The sequence below is a fragment of the Sebastes umbrosus genome, chromosome 16 (assembly GCF_015220745.1).
Source record: "Sebastes umbrosus isolate fSebUmb1 chromosome 16, fSebUmb1.pri, whole genome shotgun sequence".
In the NCBI taxonomy this organism is placed as follows: Eukaryota; Metazoa; Chordata; class Actinopteri; order Perciformes; family Sebastidae; genus Sebastes; species Sebastes umbrosus.
Genome location: NC_051284.1, coordinates 23,087,225 through 23,107,211, shown reverse-complemented (window position 1 = coordinate 23,107,211; position 19,987 = coordinate 23,087,225). Strand labels below are relative to the sequence as shown.

The 19,987-nt window shown below is 39.9% G+C and overlaps 3 protein-coding genes across 3 annotated transcripts; all 3 read left to right on the top strand.

Moving 5' to 3' along the window:
- Positions 1-4,957: 4,957 nt before the first annotated feature.
- On the top strand, positions 4,958-7,387 carry LOC119474558 (glycosyltransferase family 92 protein F13G3.3-like; the record flags this gene model as incomplete). Its single annotated transcript, XM_037746631.1, has 4 exons — positions 4,958-5,253; positions 5,375-5,705; positions 5,822-5,997; positions 6,248-7,387. Coding segments are annotated over 4 exons (1,035 nt in total), but the record flags the coding sequence as incomplete, so codon positions are not given.
- A 1,646-nt stretch (positions 7,388-9,033) lies between these two features.
- On the top strand, positions 9,034-15,990 carry LOC119474557. The gene is made up of 4 exons (XM_037746630.1): positions 9,034-9,846; positions 14,061-14,391; positions 14,508-14,683; positions 15,519-15,990. The coding sequence occupies exons 1-4, from the start codon at positions 9,239-9,241 to the stop codon at positions 15,748-15,750; spliced, it is 1,347 nt and encodes a 448-aa protein (XP_037602558.1). The 5' UTR covers positions 9,034-9,238; the 3' UTR covers positions 15,751-15,990.
- A 438-nt stretch (positions 15,991-16,428) lies between these two features.
- On the top strand, positions 16,429-19,832 carry LOC119474559. Its single transcript, XM_037746632.1, has 5 exons — positions 16,429-16,713; positions 17,556-18,191; positions 18,622-18,958; positions 19,070-19,245; positions 19,496-19,832. Coding segments are annotated over exons 1-5 (1,383 nt in total). The 5' UTR covers positions 16,429-16,711; the 3' UTR covers positions 19,728-19,832.
- Positions 19,833-19,987: the final 155 nt, after the last annotated feature.

The following is a 19,987-nucleotide window of genomic DNA, read 5'->3' as shown; positions in this document are numbered from 1 at the left end:
TCAGTCTATTTCACTTTCTGTGCAATTTTGCTTAACTTTAAGCCTTAATAGAATTTAAACGGGTGAGTTGTTTAAAAATACATGTTTATTTCTACTGTAAAGTTGGGCAATTTAACATGAGGTCTATGGCAAGCCCCCAGAAAGCTCGGCAGGCTTTGAACAAATTTGTGGCCAAACAGTGGAATTTCAACATCTGTGTCCGTCACGTGATGCCATTGTGCCTAAAAATACTTTTCCCATAGACTTACATCAGGAAAGAGACGTCTGTAAATAATTTTTTTTTTTAGGTAAATCAACTTCCCAGTACGAACACTTGAATAGCCCTTATTTAAATCATTAGGTGCTTGAAGTTGTCACTAATAGCTGAATCCAGAGTTAAACCCCTTCCTCCGTTCATGTGAATGAGACCCAGGCCAAGGCTGGAGCGAGCGGCTGGGAGGCGGAGTTAAAGGAAACGCTACTGCGCCTGCTCTATGGGCCCAATGGACCCAACGTCTTTTGCTTCATGCGCCACCGAGCAACTCTCATAGGAATGAACGAGACCCCGCCTCCAACGCTGTATCCAGTTCTCTTTACACATCCAGGGTCTATAGAGAGGTGAAGTCCTGCCCCTTCCGGTTGGACCTTATTTTGGAAAAAAAATACGAACGGCAGTCAACAGCAAGAGACAAATCTTTTTTTTATCCCGTTTGAATTGCGCTGCGCATCACACATATGATGTTTGTCAATTTAAAACATATTTTTTTAAGTCAACAAAGTCGCAGTTTGTTGTAAAACTGACTACATAGATTACATACCCAGTCCACCGTCAGCAGGCAGTTAGCTGGGAGGGTCGTCAGCTTGATTCAGCTCACCTGGGCCTTCCTGCCTATAACAGCTGCTGATCTACACTCTTGATTGTTCATTTAAGTGAACCTTAGGCCCTGTCTTCACGTGTACAGATTTTAAAATACAGATATTTTCCTCTACGTTTTGGCATCTTGTCCGCACACAAACAGAGTTTAGGGTCACAAAAACGGATATTTTTGAAAACGCCTTATATGGTGCAGATTTTTAAAAACTGTGGACGTGTAAAAAGGAGCGTTTTGGAAACGATGACGTGCTCTCCTCATTTTGCTCATGCCCATTGTTGCTTTGTTGGCCGACTGATGATTGAAAGTGCTTCTGGGCGATTGAGGGCGAGGTTTGGAGAACTCAGATGGGCTACGGACATAAACCTGAATGACCTCCCTTTCCTCATGTAAAGAGACAGTTGATGACAGCAGAGTGATGACAGCAATCGCAAACGCTGACTTTCGTTGATTTCACGGCCACAGGTGTCGCTGTTAACAAGCATTTCTGATTCTTACAAACAGTCCCTTTAAATGGAGGGGAAAGTATCCATTTTTAAAAATATCTGTATACGTGTTGACAGGGCCTGAGTTTAATAAATTAAGTTTGGTTTCACGTATAACCTTGCGTGGATTCCCTTTTTGTCACTGTCCCTGAGTCAGTTTGTGACAGAAGGAACAGCAGTCAATATACTGTATGAGCAGTCTGTGTCAGGCAAGAACAAAGAATATAGTCAGATCCATCCCATATTCGCCACACTAATTACAACTAATTTATTATCAGAATATGACTAATGCTATCACTGCCACTACAACTACCAATATTAACCTCAACATAAACTGGCTTTATATTATACTTGCAGAGTTGTAAAAATGGAAATACAATTTTGAAATGACATTGAAAGTGGTCATAATGTACATAATACCATAAGAAAAATCATCACTCATAAAGCTTTGACAGTGCCATGAGCAGCGTTTTACTGAACGAGGAAGCTTTCCCTCACCACGTCACACCAACGTGTTCATAATCTCTCTATAAACAATTCCAAAAGATAAGCAAGTCACAGTTTAGTGACTTCTCTAAAATGTATCACAAATTTACCTCAGGGGGCTTTACAATCTGTACAGGATACGTCTGTCCTTTACAGTACATCGTATAAGGAATAACTCTCCCCAAAAAACCCTTTTAAGAGGGAACAAATGGACGAAACCTCAGGAAGAGCAACAGAGGAGGGATCCCTCTTCTAGGAAGGACAAACGTGTAATAGATGTCGTGCGTACAGATTAACAACATAAGGAAAAAAACAACATAGACAATCCATATGACGGAATAAAAATGATACCAAATCTGTATTTTATCTTAATTTTATCTTATCTTTCATAGATCTGGTTTTACAGTCTTTACATTCTCCTGGCCAAAGTTAAAAAAATACATGTCAGCCTGCTCTTTGACCACTTCCTTAAAGTCAGACTGAAATCACTCTTAATCACCTCTTTTTTTCATCTAAAACAAACAGTCATTGTGGTTTTTAAATGTATTTTTAATAGTTTTTTTATTATTAAAAGGAAGAAAAAAGGTCTTTGGGGAAATATGAGATCCAATCCCTTCACAGGGTTGGTTGGCACAAATGCACAACATGATGTCAGAGAAATAGGTAGGTGGATTTAGTCATCCCTCTTAACGTAGTGCCAGTATTTAGTATTTCTAGTTTACTCTCTGTTTCTATTGGTAGCTTCATTTTATTGCACCTATTTGCATTTGTGCCAACCAATCCCATTACAGGGTTGGTTGGCACAAATGCACAACATGATGTCAGAGAAATACGGCAGAGAGTGGAAACTGTGCCAACCAATCCCGGTCTCCCCTACTGCAAAGAGTGAAAAGACACACACCTTTCGGGCGGTCAGGTATGGATTTAGTCGTCCCTCTTAACGTAGTGACAGTACGTAGTATTTCTAGTTTACTCTCTGCCATCAGTCTTGTGGATTTCCCTGTTTTCCTTCCTGCTACCTGTTGATTGACTGCCATTACCTGCCTATCTGTGGACCTTCAGCATGTAAGTCATATTCTTTAATAAATTAGTAAAATCATCCTGCTGTCTCCTCTTCTGTCTGCATTTGGGTCCAGTTCCTCTTTCTCTGAGTTGCCGACCACGACAGGTGGGACAACACTCCAGCTGTGTGTGTGGAATTTTACAGTTGTTAATACCGATACACTACCAGTTTAAAGCATTTACTGAATGAGATTACTGGCATTTCTTAATTGATTTTATCCACAGGTGAAGGTACAGGTTCTGTAGATGTAGGTAGTGAGAAGACAGGAAAGTGAAGAAAAGTAGTGTTGTTCTTGCAAGTTCATTTTTTGTTTTACTTATTGACTGGAGGCTGTATTTTATATTCAGTATTTAATATTGTCTACACAAATCTGTCTAAAATCTAACTAAGAATGTTGTGAAACAAGTTTCTACACCCTTGCGATAACAAGAGCCCTTTAAGAGGAAATGAAAAGTTCAACCAAGTTAAGCTGGTTTGAAAAATGTAAGCATTTAAGAGAAAAAAGAAGATCCGTTTCATCTTTTTGTGAGAAGAACGCCGCCGCGTTGCAGTACTCTAGCGCTGGCTAGTGGCACTGAAAGAGCCCACCGACAGGCACTCACTCCAGCTGCAGCTGGCTGTCTCTCCATCTCCAGTCCTCTCCTCTCTCTGATAACCTGTCTCTCCTCCTCTGCTGTCTCATTCACACCGTTCAAAGACAGGGTCGCTAAGAAAACATACGCCAAAAGCTCTCCATCTTTCACGGTCTCTACCGTTGTATCTGTATAACGTAGCCGAGCTAACCAACCTGGTGGTGTCACAGGTTGGAGTACTGCAACATGGTGGCGCTGTTGTCACAAAAAAATGATCTTCTTTTTTCTCTTAAATGCTTACATCTGTCGTTTGTTATATAATAGCTCATTGCAGTGGAAATCCATTTAGTAAACCAGCTTAACTTGGTTGAACGTTTCATTTCAAGTCTTACTGGCAAGGAAAAGCAGTTTTATAAAATGAACGGTTTAATTACATAGTATGATTTTATTGGCGCTCAGTCAACAAGTGTCAGTTGTTAGTCATGTGTTAGAACAGGGGTTTAAGTTTATGTCTCCTAGTTGTTATTTCAAGACTCAAAACAAATTACCACTATGCAAGAGTCCTGTAATAAGCCCTATTGGACTGCATCATACTTTGTTTCTAATTTCCTGTCCTCTTATATAAATATAAACTAATAAGTCAGTGAATAAGTGAAGATCAAGGAGTTCTTTGTTTCAGGACATTTTGCCAAATTTAAGAGGTAATGAAAAGTTCAACCAAGTTAAGCTGGTTTGAAAAATGTAAGAATTTAAGAGAAAAAAGAAGATCCGTTTCATCTTTTTGTGAGAAGAACGCCGCCGCGTTGCAGTACTCTAGCCTGTGATGTCATCAGGTTGGTTGGCTTGGCTAAGTTACATGGATACAACAGTAGAGACCGTGAATGTTAAAACTAACGACAAAACCGTCCATTTCATAAACTGACGCTGAAATGGAGATCAGTAACGTTCACTCACACACACTCACGTGCTGTTAAAAATAGAAATAGAGTTAACAAAGACTATTTTGCACATGACAAGGCTTTTGTTAACTCTGGTATACAGATCAATTCATGCAGGATTATACAATTGTTTCAAATATAACTTGTTCACATTCACAACTCTTCTTAAAGAGGTTCCTTTGTTCCTCAAATGTGTCATCTGAAGTGTGATTCCTAATTCTGCTTCAGGTTGGGAATCTATGTCATCCGTGGCTGGATGGACAAGGCAAAAGACTTCAAAGGGAAGTTCTTCCTCCTTGTCATTGTTACCTTTATCTTCATCCTCTTTATCAGAATATCCAGGATGACGTATAGCGCCGTCCCGAAGCCACGTAGGGATTCAAGAACTTGCCCCTTTCGAATCTCTGAGCGGACCATCACCCCCCTCAACAATACCAAGCACTTACTGGTGTCAGCCTACATGGACCAGAGAGTGAAGGGCTTTGATATACGCATCATTGGTATATTTAGGAGAGACTCCATCCAACCTCTTTACTGTCTTTTCTGCTGTACAGGTGACTTATCAAATAAAACACCTCCAACAACAATTTTACAACACTCTGACAACTTTGGTTTTCCCTTCGTCACTACGGATGTCATGTGTCAGATTCCTCAAAACTGCACCGCTACACATGTCAGTCTCTTGACTCAGCCAGGCAGAGAAAATGTATTTAACCAGACTTGGCTTCCTATCAGAAACCAGAAGACCAAAGGGAAGGAGGAGAAAAAGTTTCAGTTTAACTTCACAGTCTGCGTCTCCAACCTGTTTGGAGACTACAACAATGTGCTTCAGTTTGCACAGACCCTGGAGATGTACAGGTCAGTACAGCAACAACACCACGAACAACAATGTCAAAAATGAGCTGAATCACCGTTTCTCTGAGACTGTTTAACTGTAATTAATATAATGAATGTTACCCTTTGTGTCACCTTGCTCCAGGTTGCTGGGTGTGAACAGGGTGGTGATCTATAACACCAGCTGTGGCCCAGACCTGGACCGCCTGCTGCAGAGCTACAGCCAGGAGGGCTTCGTGGAGATGGTCCCCTGGCCCATCGACCAGCATCTGAATCCATCTCGGGGCTGGCTCTTCTCAGAGCATGGAGGGGACGTACACTACTTTGGCCAGCTGGCCACGCTTAATGAGTGCATTTACAGATCCATGGACCGCTCACGCTACGTCCTGTTGAACGACATCGACGAGATCATCATGCCATACCAACACAACAACCTGATGTCTCTGATGGACATGCTCCAACAGCAGCATCCAAATGTAGGGTACTTTTAGTGTGCGTTTGAGAAAGACAAATGTTCCATCAATAGCCAAACTTTAGGATCACATTTGACATTTATAATATTTACATTCTCTCTCCATCTTCCATGCTGTAGACAGGAGTGTTCCTCATTCAGACCCATTTCTTCCCTAAGAAACATTTTGAGCCAAGTGGGAGGTTTCACCTGCCTCAGTGGAACAAGGTGCCGGGCGTTAATATTCTGGAGCACATCTACAGGGAGGATCCCGACAGACACGAATACATGCCGCACAAGATGATAGTTCGGCCAAGGTAGGCTGGATTTATCAGACTGAAAAGTTACTCATTCAGGAACCACACTCTGTGCTTTGGTTGAATTACAAAACATTTGGCTACAGGTCTTTTTGTAAAGTGACATACAACATATTAGAGTCCCAGTCGCAGTTATCCTTTGGAACTGGACAACACAGTTGAAAAGACAGTTTCCTTAAAGACTGTCATGGAAAATAAAGGTAGGGACAATGAATTGCACTTTACTAATTTGTGTCTCTGTGCATCACAGGTTGGTGGAGCAGACTTCAGTGCATGATGTGCTCAAGACTTTGGGAGAAAGGTTCATCGTGCCGATGGACGTTTGTCGGATCATTCATGTCCGCACATCTAAGCGGGGGCCGTTAATGCTGCAGCAGCTCAATGAGGACAAACGACTGTGGGACTTCCAAGAAAAACTGATTCCCAATGTGGACAAAGTACTGAGGAGAGCGGGGCTGCTGAGCTCAGAGGGTCAGAGCTGATGGATGGAATGGACAGACACATATAACACTATAATAACCTTGATTTATAAATGGTAAATTCATAGTTAATTGAACTTAGTTAATAGTTATTTTACTGTTAACAAAAAATGAATTAATAATTAATGATGTTTACTAATTAATAGTTATGTTATAATTTCTGTTATTGTACCATTAGTTTGTGTGATATGAAATAATTAGTTTATAAATTGTATATTGTATAATAGCTGATCAGAGACTATATCAATTGCATTCTGATTACTTTAGTAAAGTGTTAATTAACAGTTTATTGTTGCAGACATTATAACATTTTATATACTATATTAAATATTTGTTAGTGATTACCAAATGATTTGTAAACCTTTAAGAAATCATTTGTAAAACATCTATAAACATTACACAGATAGACGGACCAGAAACCAATAATTAACCATTGACAGAGTATTAACTAGCTATCTAAATAATGTTTATAGACGCTTTACAAAGTATTTATTAACCATTTAACAAGGTATTATAATCATCAGTTGCAACTTTCTAAAAGCCATCCAAATAATGTTTTTAGACATAAGAAAGTACATAGACTCAAGTACGTTCCACTTTATACCTTTACTCCTCTACGTTTCAGAAAGGCTCGTACTTTTTACTCCATTTATTTGACAGCTGTTTCAGTTACAAATCAGATTTTACATAGAAAATGCATAGGTTTGTAACATATTGTTATATGTTGCAACAGTAAATATACTGTATATTGTTAAAGGAATTACATTTAGTCATCCCTTTTTGTAGTCAAAAACAATGTCAATGTGTTTTTAAATGTATTTTTAATCACCCGATTCGACTGTTATCAGGCCATTAAACATCAGTCGCTAAGCACCATAGATGTGGGTCAAAAGGGGCCTACTACGCCTACTATGCTGTAAAAGTGAAAATGAAACTTATAAGCAACACATTCTAACATGTTGTAAAACTGAATGAAACCTCACATTTTAAACACAAACAAATGCCCAGCTGTTTTGTTTACCCTTTAAAAAAAAATTAAAAATGAAAACCTATTTATGACCAATTTATAAAGATTAATGTCTTTAGTAGGAATGAATGGGCTTTGGGCTGAATGCCACAGACAAGTAGATGAGTACTGAGGGATGAACTAATGCATTGCTGATTTTGATCAGAATAAAACCAAATGTATATTTTGTTGGGGTATTTTGTGAGATTATAAACTATTTTGAAAGATTAAAATCAAAGTTTATATTGTTAGTTTATTATTATTTTGAATGGTCAAAGGCAAAAGTACTTAGACATTGCTTTCTATCTTTTAAAAATGGGCAGATTTGTTAAATGTTAATTTTTTCTCATTCTTGTTTGAATTAAATGTTCAAATTGTTTCTATTGGTAGCTTCATTTGTTGTATCTATGTGCATTTGTGTCAACCAATCCCATTACAGGGTTGGTTGGCACAAATGCACAACATGATGTCAGAGAAATACGGCAGAGAGTGGAAAGTGTGCCAACCAACCCCGGTCTCTCCTATTGAAAAGAGTGAAAAGACACACACCTTTCGGGAGGGCGGGTAGGTGGATTAAGTCATCCCTCTTAACGTAGCGCTAGAACGTATTATTACTAGTTTACTCTCTGCCACCAGTCTTGTGGATTTCCCTGTTTTCCTTCCTGCTACCTGTTGCTTGACTGCCATTACCTGCCTACCTGTGGACCTTCAGCATGTAAGTCATATTCTTTAATAAATTAGTGAAATCATCCTGCTGTCTCCTCTTCTGTCTGCATTTGGGTCCAGTTCCTCTTTCTCTGAGTTGCCGACCACGACAGGTGGGACACCACTCCAGCTGTGTGTGTGGAATTTTACAGTTGTTAATACCTATAAACTACCAGTTTAAAGCATTTACTGAATGAGATTACTGGCATTCTTGAATTGATTTTATCCACAGGTGAAGGTACAGGTTCTGTAGATGTAGGTAGTGAGAAGACAGGAAAGTGAAGAAAAGTAGTGTTGTTCTTGCAAGTTCATTTTTTTTTTTTACTTATTGACTGGAGGCTGTTTTTTATATTCAGTATTTTACATCGTTATTTGCAAACGTTTGAGGTTCCTGAGTGAACAATGATGTACAAGTCATACAAAGAGCATTTGTTTCAGCTGGCACACAAATCTGTCTAAAATTTAACTAAAAATGTTGTGAATCAAGTTTCTACACCCTTGTGATAACATGAAACCATACCTGACCTTTGGCTGTTATGAGAGATGCCCTTTTAAGAGGAAATGAAAAGTTCAACCAAGTTAAGCTGGTTTGACAAATGTAAGAATTTAAGAGAAAAAAGAAGATCCGTTTCATCTTTTTGTGAGAAGAACGCCGCCGCGTTGCAGTACTCTAGCCTGTGATGTCATCAGGTTGGTTGGCTTGGCTAAGTTACATGGATACAACAGCAGAGACCGTGAATGTTAAAACTAACGTCAAAACCGTCCATTTCATAAACTGACGCTGAAATGGAGATCTGTAACGTTCACTCACACACACTCACGTGCTGTTAAAAATAGAAATAGAGTTAACAAAGACTATTTTGCACATGACAAGGCTTTTGTTAGCTCTGGTATTCAGATCAATTCATGCAGGATTATACAATTGTTTCAAATATAACTTGTTCACATTCACACCTCTTCTTAAAGAGGTTCCTTTGTTCCTCAAATGTGTCATCTGAAGTGTGATTCCTAATTCTGCCTCAGGTTGAGAATCAATGTCATCCGTGGCTGGATGGACAAGGCAAAAGACTTCAAAGGGAAGTTCTTCCTCCTTTTCATGGTTACCATCATCTTCATCTTCTTTATCACTGTGAGATTACCGTGGACGACGTACAGCGCCGTCCCAAAGCCACGTGAGGCTCCGAAAACTTGCCCCTTTCGGATCTCTGAGCGGACCATCACCCCCCTCAACAATACCAAGCACTTACTGGTGTCAGCCTACATGGACCAGAGAGTGAAGGGCTTTGATATACGCATCATTGGTATATTTAGGAGAGACTCCATCCAACCCCTTTACTGTCTTTTCTGCTGTGCAGGTGACTTATCAAGTACAACACCTCCAACAACAATTTTACAACACTCTGACAACTTCGGTTTTCCCTTCGCCACAACGGATGTCATGTGTCAGATTCCTCAAAACTGCAACGCTACACATGTCAGTCTCCTGACTCAGCCAGGCAGAGTAAAAGTATTTAACCAGATGTGGCTTCCTATCAGAAACCAGAAGACCAAAGGGAAGGAGGAGAAAAAGTTTCAGTTTGACTTCACAGTCTGCGTCTCCAACCTGTTTGGAGAATACAACAATGTGCTTCAGTTTGCACAGACGCTGGAGATGTACAGGTTAGTACAGCGACAACACCACAAACCACAATGTCAAAAATTTGCTGAATCACCTTTTGTCTGAGACTGTTTAAAAAACCTGTAACCTTTGCAAAGGTACTGTTGAAGCGCCACTGGATTGCATCACATTATACAGGTGTCTCTGTTACTGTCGTCATGATGTATGTCTTTGCTGCCAATGTGCTTGCACTCTATGAAGCACTCTATTACACTCAAAATACGAGTGTAGGTAGGTGGAGAGAGAGTCTGTAACGATAACTGCACAAAAGTGTGATTTAAGAGGTGCTGGATTATTTACATGATATTGTGACGCCCCTCCCCCCGTCTTGGAGGCTGCCCTGGCCAACCTCAGCAGGCAGTTGGCTGACGAGGGAGGGTCGTCAGCTTGATTGAGCACACCTTGGCCTTCCAGGCTATAAAAGCTGATCCATGTGCTCACTGTCTCTCTCTCTTCCTGCAGCCACATCCACCTGACATTACCTTTGTTTGGTTCTGCGCCTTCAACACCTCCACAGCACATATGCCACACATCCATGCACTACATTCCTTTAATGACATTACTGATCTAAACACTCTATTGTTCATTTTATGATAACCTTAGTTTAATAAATTGTTTGGTTTTATATACAGTATATAGTATATTTAAGCGCATTGAGTGGTCGGAAGACTAGAAAAGCGCTATATAAATGCAAGTCCATTTACCATTTACCATATAACCTTGTGTGGACTCCCTTTTTGTCATAGTCCCTGAGCCAGTTTCTGACAAGTTTATACAGTTATATATATTATTATTATTATTATTATTAATTAATATTATATATTATAATACAGTTTGGGGGCTCGTCCGGGATTCCAACCCCTTTGGTAAGGTTAAATCTAGCCTTAATGTGACAAAGGAGGCTTTGTTATGTTTGACCAATCTGGTTTGTGACCCTTGTGGTTTGTTGTTGCTAAATTGAGGTTAAGCACATTTTAGGACTACAGATTTAAATGCCTCTGGTATTTAGCATTGTGACTGAGATTTTTGGAAGTATCTCACAAGTTTTTTTTGTTCTGGCTGGTTAACTGTTGTTACTTTTTTGTAGTTTGTTTTGGTGTATGTTGGAAGAGAGCAGTATTTGGCCCCAAATTGTTAAGTTTGCAAACACATTTACCACAGAAAATTTCATAGAAATCAAACCTACGGTTGAGGAGGAGATGTAAAAAAAAATTTTTCAAAAACAGTCCTTTTTACCTAGTGAAATTCCTTTTAAAGGACCATTACAACCCATAAAATACAGTTTTCACCTGCCAAAAACTGATTGCAGCTCCTACCTTGTGACTGAAATGTTTTTTAGGTCTCAGAATGGTCTGATTTAATTCATGAGGATGATATCTGAGAGATTGTAGTCCCCTCAGTCCTTTTTACCTGCTGAAATTCCTTTAAAGGACCATTAAAACCTGTAAAATACAGTTTTCACCTGCCAAAAAGTGATTGCAGCTCCAATCGTTTGACTGAAAGTTTTTTTCTACCTCAGAATGGTTTGATTTCATTCATGAGGATTATATCTGACAGATTATATCCCACTCAGTCCTTTTTACCTACTGAAATTCCTTTAAAAGACCATTACAAACCATAGTTTTCACCTGCCAAAAACTGATTGCAGCTCCTACCTTGTGACTGGAAGGTTTTTTTGTTTCTCAGAATGGTTTGATTTCATTCATGAGGATTACATCTAACCGATTATTGCCCAATCACTCCTTTCTACCTGCTGAAATTCCTTGAAAGGACCATTAAAATCTGTAAAATACAGTTTTCACCTGCCAAAAAGTGATTGCAGCTCCTACCTTGTGACTGACATTTTTTTCTGTCACAGAATGGTTTGATTTCATTCATAAGGGTTATATCTGACAGATTATAGCCCACTCAGACCTTTGTACCTTCTGAAATTCCTTTAAAAGGACCATTAAAACTCATAGTTTTTACCTGCCAAAAACTGATTGCAGCTCCTATCGTGGGACTGAAAGGTTTTTTCTGTCTCAGAATGGTTTCATTTCATTCATGAGGATTATATCTGACAGATTATAGCCCACTCAGTCCTTTTTACCTGCTGAAATTCCTTTTAAGGACCATTACAACCCATAAAATACAGTTTTCACCTGCCAAAAACTGATTGTAGCTCCTACCTTGTGACTGAAATGTTTTTTCTGTCTCAGAATGATTTGATTTCATTCATGAGGATTATATCTGACAGATTATAGCCCACTCAGTCTTTTTTACCTGCTGATATTCCTTTTAAAGGACCATTACAACCCATAAAAATACAGTTTTCACCTGCCAAAAACTGATTGCAGCTCCAATCGTTTGACTGAAAGTTTTTTTCTACCTCAGAATGGTTTGATTTCATTCATGAGGATTATATCTGACAGATTATATCCCACTCAGTCCTTTTTACCTACTGAAATTCCTTTAAAAGACCATTACAAACCATAGTTTTCACCTGCCAAAAACTGATTGCAGCTCCTACCTTGTGACTGGAAGGTTTTTTTGTTTCTCAGAATGGTTTGATTTCATTCATGAGGATTACATCTAACCGATTATTGCCCAATCAGTCCTTTCTACCTTCTGAAATTCCTTTAAAGGACCATTAAAACCCATAAAATACAGTTTTTACCTGCCAAAAAAGGATTGCAGCTCCTACCTTGTGACTGAAAGGTTTTTTCTCAGAATAGTTTAATATCAATAATGAGAATTATATCTGACAGATTATAGCCCACTCAGTCCTTTTAACCTTCTGAAATTCCTTTAAAGGACCATTACAACCCATAACATACAGTTATGGTATCAAGTTTCATGACTCTAGGCTGTTCCAGCTCATAGCAAATTGAGCAAAGGCATAATTTAGCATATAGTGCTAAATAGGCCACGCCCACATGCACCGATCAATATGATACTTCAGATCTTGGTTAATACCTGCCCCCAGAGCATGTGCACAAAATTTTATCAAATTCTGTCTACCGGATGTTGAGGTAAAAGTTTTTGGTATTTGCGGCGCCTCCTAAGGGTCAAGTGGAAAATACTTTAGTACGCCTATTTACAATCTTGTTCTGAAGATATCTACCAAGATTTACAATTGATCAATGAATTATGCCCAATTTCCTGCTAAGCCCCGCCTGTTGTAAAGTTCGTTGATCATTATCTTCAAAAGGCAATGAGATATCAACAAGCTTTATGCAACTTTAGATGACCTTTATCCAATAATGATCCACAGACAATTTGGTACCAATCGGACCTAAGGTTTAGGAGGAGATGTCAAAAATGTGTTTTTCAAAAAATGCAAAATGGCGGAAAATCTAGTAGGCAGACTTTATTGGTCAGGCAGGCTTTTTTGTGGAGCACATGGAGCTGGACATGTGTGTCAAATTTCAAGTCAATCGTACTTATGATGTGAGGGGCGTTGCCTTTCCAAAATTACGTGTTTGGGTGTTAATTACAGCGCCACCGTGTGGCCGATTGGGGTCATATTTCCTGAGAAGCACTTGCACTTGTAGGTTTCCATGTTTGGGATCCTAGCATAATGGGGCTATAAGGAAATGTAAACATTTCTAATTTTATAATGTTTGGTCTTTACTTGGTGTCTGGTATTTAAGTTATTTTGTGTACCAGATGTCAAGGTGGAACCTTGTTCTTAAGAGAGGTGGCGTGATGCCCCTCCCCCCGTCTTGGAGGCTGCCCTGGCCAACCTCAGCAGGCAGTTGGCTGACGAGGGAGGGTCGTCAGCTTGATTGAGCTCACCTGGGCCTTCCAGGCTATAAAAACTGATCCATGTGCTCACTGTCTCTCTCGCTCTTCCTGCAGCCACATCCACCTGACATTACCTTTGTTTGTTTCTGCTCCTTCAACAACTCAACAGCCCATATCCATGCACTACATTCATTTGATGACATTACTGATCTACACACTCCATTGATCATTTTATGTTAACCTTAGTTTAATAAATTGTTTGGTTTTATATATATACAACCTTGCATAGACTCCCTTTTTGTCACATTCCCTGAGCCAGTTTGTGACAGTTTTGTCACATTCCCTGAGCCAGTTTGTGACACTATTATCATGTATACTATTAAAATGATACCAATATTTAACTTTTTTTAATCACGGTTATCGTCAATACCGGTATATCTTCACGCTCCTAAATGTAATGAATTCTACCATTTGTGTCACCTTGCTCCAGGTTGCTGGGTGTGAACAGGGTGGTGATCTATAACACCAGCTGTGGCCCAGACCTGGAGCGCCTGCTGCAGAGCTACAGCCAGGAGGGCTTCGTGGAGATGGTCCCCTGGCCCATCGACCAGTATCTGAATCCATCTCGTGGCTGGCTCTTCTCAGAGCATGGAGGGGACGTACACTACTTTGGCCAGCTGGCCACGCTTAATGAGTGCATTTACAGATCCATGGACCGCTCACGCTACGTCCTGTTGAACGACATCGACGAGATCATCATGCCATACCAACACAACAACCTGATGTCTCTGATGGACATGCTCCAACAGCAGCATCCAAATGTAGGGTACTTTTAGTGTGCGTTTGAGAAAGACAAATGTTCCATCAATAGCTAAACTTTAGGATCACATTTGATATTTATAATATTTACATTCTCTCTCCATCTTCCATGCTGTAGACAGGAGTGTTCCTCATTCAGAACCATTTCTTCCCTAAGAAACGCTTTGAGCCAAGTGGGAGGTTTCACCTGCCTCAGTGGAACAAGGTGCCGGGCGTTAATATTCTGGAGCACATCTACAGGGAGATCCCCGACGGACATGAAGACATGCCGCACAAGATGATAGTTCGGCCAAGGTAGGCTGGATTTATCAGACTGAAAAGTTACTCATTCAGGAACCACACTCTGTGCTTTGGTTGAATTACAAAACATTTGGCTACAGGTCTTTTTGTAAAGTGACATACAACATATTAGAGTCCCAGTCGCAGTTATCCTTTGGAACTGGACAACTGTTATGTTCTGGTTTAACAAATAGCGTGGACTCAAATGCAGACACACACAAGTCTTTTAAAGGTGTAAAAAAAATCTAATTTTATTCTCCAAGCGGTGGAATGGCGCTGGCAGTGAACAGGCTGGTAGTCACAAAGGCAGGGATCTAGGTTGAGGAGGAGCAGAGGGTATGAGTGAGCAGGCAGGTTGGAACCAGGAAAACAGCTGCAGCTGATAGGTGAGGCAGACCTGAGCAAAGCACGAAAAAACAAAGTAAGTCCAAAAACAAGAGCATGAGCAAAGTCAAAAAAGTACAATCTAAGAGAGCCTGAATCTGTCTACTACCACTGAGGGTGACGTAACGATCTGGCGATGAGTGGCAGGAAGACCGGGGTAGATATACAGCAGGTGTGTGTGATGATTGGTGATTATTCTCAGCTGCTCCAGCAGAGCCCGCCCAGAGGAGGAGGAGGAGGAAGGCCACACCTCCCAACACACTGACAAATTAGACAAACCAGGGGAAAACACACAAGAGACAAAAGGACAGGGAAACAGAGGAAACAAAAGGAAACCCTAGACTACAGGCAGAGAAATCATGACAACAACACAGTTGAAAGGACAGTTTCCTTAAAGACTGTCATGGAAAATAAAGGTAGGGACAATGAATTGCACTTTACTAATTTGTGTCTCTGTGCATCACAGGTTGGTGGAGCAGACTTCAGTGCATAACGTGCTCAAGACTTTGGGAGAAAGGTTCATCGTGCCGATGGACGTTTGTCGGATCATTCATGTCCGCACATCTAAGCGGGGGTCGTTAACGCTGCAGCAGCTCAATGAGGACAAACGACTGTGGGACTTCCAAGAAAAACTGATTCCCAATGTGGACAAAGTACTGAGGAGAGCAGGGCTGCTGAGCTCAGAGGGTCAGAGCTGATGGATGGGATGGACAGACACATATAACACTATAATAACCATCATTTATAAATGGTAAATTCATAGTTAATTGAACTTAGTTTATAGTTATTTTACTGTTAACAATCAATGAAATGATAATTGATGTTTACTAATTATTAGTAATGTTATCATTTCTGTTATTGTACCAATAATTTGTGTGATATGAAATAATTACTTTATAAATTGTGAACTGAATAAAACAACACGTTTTAAACACAAACAAATGCCCAGCTGTTTTATTTACCCTTTTTTTAAAAAAATAAAAAATAAAAACCTATTTATGACCAATTTATAAAGATTAATGTCTTCAGTAGGAATGAATGGGCTTTGGGCTGAATGCCACAGACAAGTAGATGAGTACTGAGGGATGAACTAATCCATTGTTGATTTTGATCAGAATAAAACCAAATGTTTATTTTGTTGGGGTATTTTGTGAGATTATAAACTATTTTGAAAGATTAAAATCAAAGTTTATATTGTTAGTTTATTATTATTTTAAATGGTCAAAGGCAAAAGTACTTAGACATTGCTTTCTATCTTTTAAAAATGGGCAGATTTGTTAAATGTTAATTTTTTCTCATTCTTGTTTGAATTAAATGTTCAAATTGTTTCTATTGGTAGCTTCATTTGTTGTATCTATGTGCATTTGTGTCAACCAATCCCATTACAGGGTAGTTAGCACAAATGCACAACATGATGTCAGAGAAATACGGCAGAGAGTGGAAACTGTGCCAACCAATCCCGGTCTCCCCTACTGCAAAGAGTGAAAAGACACACACCTTTCGGGCAGTCAGGTATGGATTTCGTCGTCCCTCTTAACGTAGTGCCAGTACGTAGTATTTCTAGTTTACTCTCTGCCACCAGTCTTGTGGATTTCCCTGTTTTCCTCCCTGCTACCTGTTGCTTGACTGCCATTACCTGCCTACCTGTGGACCTTCAGCATGTAAGTCATCTTCTTTAATAAATTAGTAAAATCATCCTGCTGTCTCCTCTTCTGTCTGCATTTGGGTCCAGTTCCTCTTTCTCTGAGTTGCCGACCACGACAGGTGGGACACCACTCCAGCTGTGTGTGTGGAATTTTACAGTTGTTAATACCTATAAACTACCAGTTTAAAGCATTTACTGAATGAGATTACTGGCATTTCATAGTTGATTTTATCCACAGGTGAAGGTACAGGTTCTGTAGATGTAGGTAGTGAGAAGACAGGAAAGTGAAGAAAAGTAGTGTTGTTCTTGCAAGTTACATTTTTTTTCTTATTGACTGGAGGCTGTATTTTATATTCAGTATTTTACATCGTTATTTGCAAACGTTTGAGGTTCCTGAGTGAACAAATATACAAGTCATACAAAGAGCATTTGTTTCACCTGGCACACAAATCTGACTAAAATTTAACTAAAAATGTTGTGAATCAAGTTTCTACACCCTTGTGATAACATGAAACCATACCAGACCTCGGGCTGTTATGAGAGATGCCCTTTTAAGAGGAAATGAAAAGTTCAACCAAGTTAAGCTGGTCAAAACCGTCCATTTCATAAACTGACGCTGAAATGGAGATCTGTAACGTTCATTCACACACACACACGTGCTGTTAAAAATAGAAATAGAGTTAACAAAGACTATTTTGCACATGACAAGGCTTTTGTTAACTCTGGTATTCAGATCAATTCATGCAGGATTATACAATTGTTTCAAATACAAATTGTTCACATTCACACCTCTTCTTAAAGAGGTTCCTTTGTTCCTCAAATGTGTCATCTGAACTGTGATTCTTAATTCTGCTTCAGGTTGGGAATCTATGTCATCCGTGGCTGGATGGACAAGGCAAATGACTTCAAAGGGAAGTTCTTCCTCCTTGTCATTGTTACCTTCATCTTCATCCTCTTTATCACTGTGAGAATATCCAGGATGACGTATAGCGCCGTCCCGAAGCCACGTAGGGATTCAAGAACTTGCCCCTTTCGAATCTCTGAGCGGACCATCAACCCCCTCAACAATACCAAGCACTTACTGGTGTCAGCCTACATGAACCAGAGAGTGAAGGGCTTTGATATACGCATCATTGGTATATTTAGGAGAGACTCCATCCAACCTCTTTACTGTCTTTTCTGCTGTGCAGGTGACTTATCAAATACAACACCTCCAGCAACAATTTTACAACACTCTGACAACTTTGGTTTTCCCTTCGCCACTACGGATGTCATGTGTCAGATTCCTCAAAACTGCAACGCTACACATGTCAGTCTCCTGACTCAGCCAGGCAGAGAAAATGTATTTAACCAGACTTGGCTTCCTATCAGAAACCAGAAGACCAAAGGGAAGGAGGAGAAAAAGTTTCAGTTTAACTTCACAGTCTGCGTCTCCAACCTGTTTGGAGACTACAACAATGTGCTTCAGTTTGCACAGACCCTGGAGATGTACAGGTTAGTACAGCAACAACACCACGAACAACAATTTCAAAAATGAGCTGAATCACCTTTTGTCTGACACTGTTTAAAAAACCTGTAACCTTTGCAAAGGTACTGTTGCAGCGCCACTGGATTGCATCACATTATACAGGTGTCTCTGTTACTGTCGTCATGATGTATGTCTTTGCTGCTAATGTGCTTGCACTCTATGAAGCACTCTATTACACTCAAAATACGAGTGTAGGGAGGTGGAGAGAGACTCTGAAACCATAACTGCACCAAAATGTGATTTAAGAGGTGCTGGATTATTTACATGATATTATCATGTGTATTATTAACATTATATCGATATTTAATTTTTTTAATATCACGACCACGTCAATACTGGTATATTGTCACACTCCTAAATGTAATGAATTCAACCCTTTGTGTCACCTTGCTCCAGGTTGCTGGGTGTGAACAGGGTGGTGATCTATAACACCAGCTGTGGCCCAGACCTGGAGCGTCTGCTGCAGAGCTACAGCCAGGAGGGCTTCGTGGAGATGGTTCCCTGGCCCATCGACCAGCATCTGAATCCATCTCGTGGCTGGCTCTTCTCAGAGCATGGAGGGGACGTACACTACTTTGGCCAGCTGACCACGCTTAATGAGTGCATTTACAGATCCATGGACCGCTCACGCTACGTCCTGTTGAACGACATCGACGAGATCATAATGCCATACCAACACAACAACCTGATGTCTCTGATGGACATGCTCCAACAAGCAGCATCCAAATGTAGGGTACTTTTAGTGTGCGTTTGAGAAAGACAAATGTTCCATCAATAGCCAAACTTTAGGATCACATTTGATATTTATAATATTTACATTCTCTCTCCATCTTCCATGCTGTAGACAGGAGTGTTCCTCATTGAGAACCATATCTTCCCTAAGAAACATTTTGAGCCAAGTGGGAGGTTTCACCTGCCTCAGTGGAACAAGGTGCCGGGCGTTAATATTCTGGAGCACATCTACAGGGAGGACCCCGACAGACACAAATACATGCCGCACAAGATGATAGTTTGGCCAAGGTAGGCTGGATTTATCAGACTGAAAAGTTACTCATTCAGGAACCACACTCTGTGCTTTGGTTGAATTACAAAACATTTGGCTACAGGTCTTTTTGTAAAGTGACATACAACATATTAGAGTCCCAGTCGCAGTTATCCTTTGGAACTGGACAACACAGTTGAAAAGACAGTTTCCTTAAAGACTTTCATGGAAAATAAAGGTAGGGACAACGAATTGCACTTTACTAATTTGTTTCTTTGTGCATCACAGGTTGGTGGAGCAGACTTCAGTGCATGAAGTGCTCAAGACTTTTGGAGAAAAGTTCAAGGTGCCAATGGACGTTTGTCGGATCATTCATGTCTGCGTGGCTCTGCGGGGGCCGTTAACGCTGCAGCAGCTCAATGAGGACAAACGATATTGGGACTTCCAAGAAAAACTGATTCCCAATGTGGACAAAGTACTGAGGAGAGCGGGGCTGCTGAGCTCAGAGGGTCAGAGCTGATGGATGGAATGGACAGACACATATAACACTATAATAACCTTCATTTATAAATGGTAAATTCATAGTTAATTGAACTTAGTTAATAGTTATTTTACTGTTAACAAAAAATTAATCAATAATTAATGATGTTTACTAATTATTAATAACGTTATAATTTCTGTTATTTTACCATTAGTTTGTGTGATATGAAATAATTAGTTTATAAATTGTATATTGTATAATAGCTGATCAGAGACTATATCAATTGCATTCTGATTACA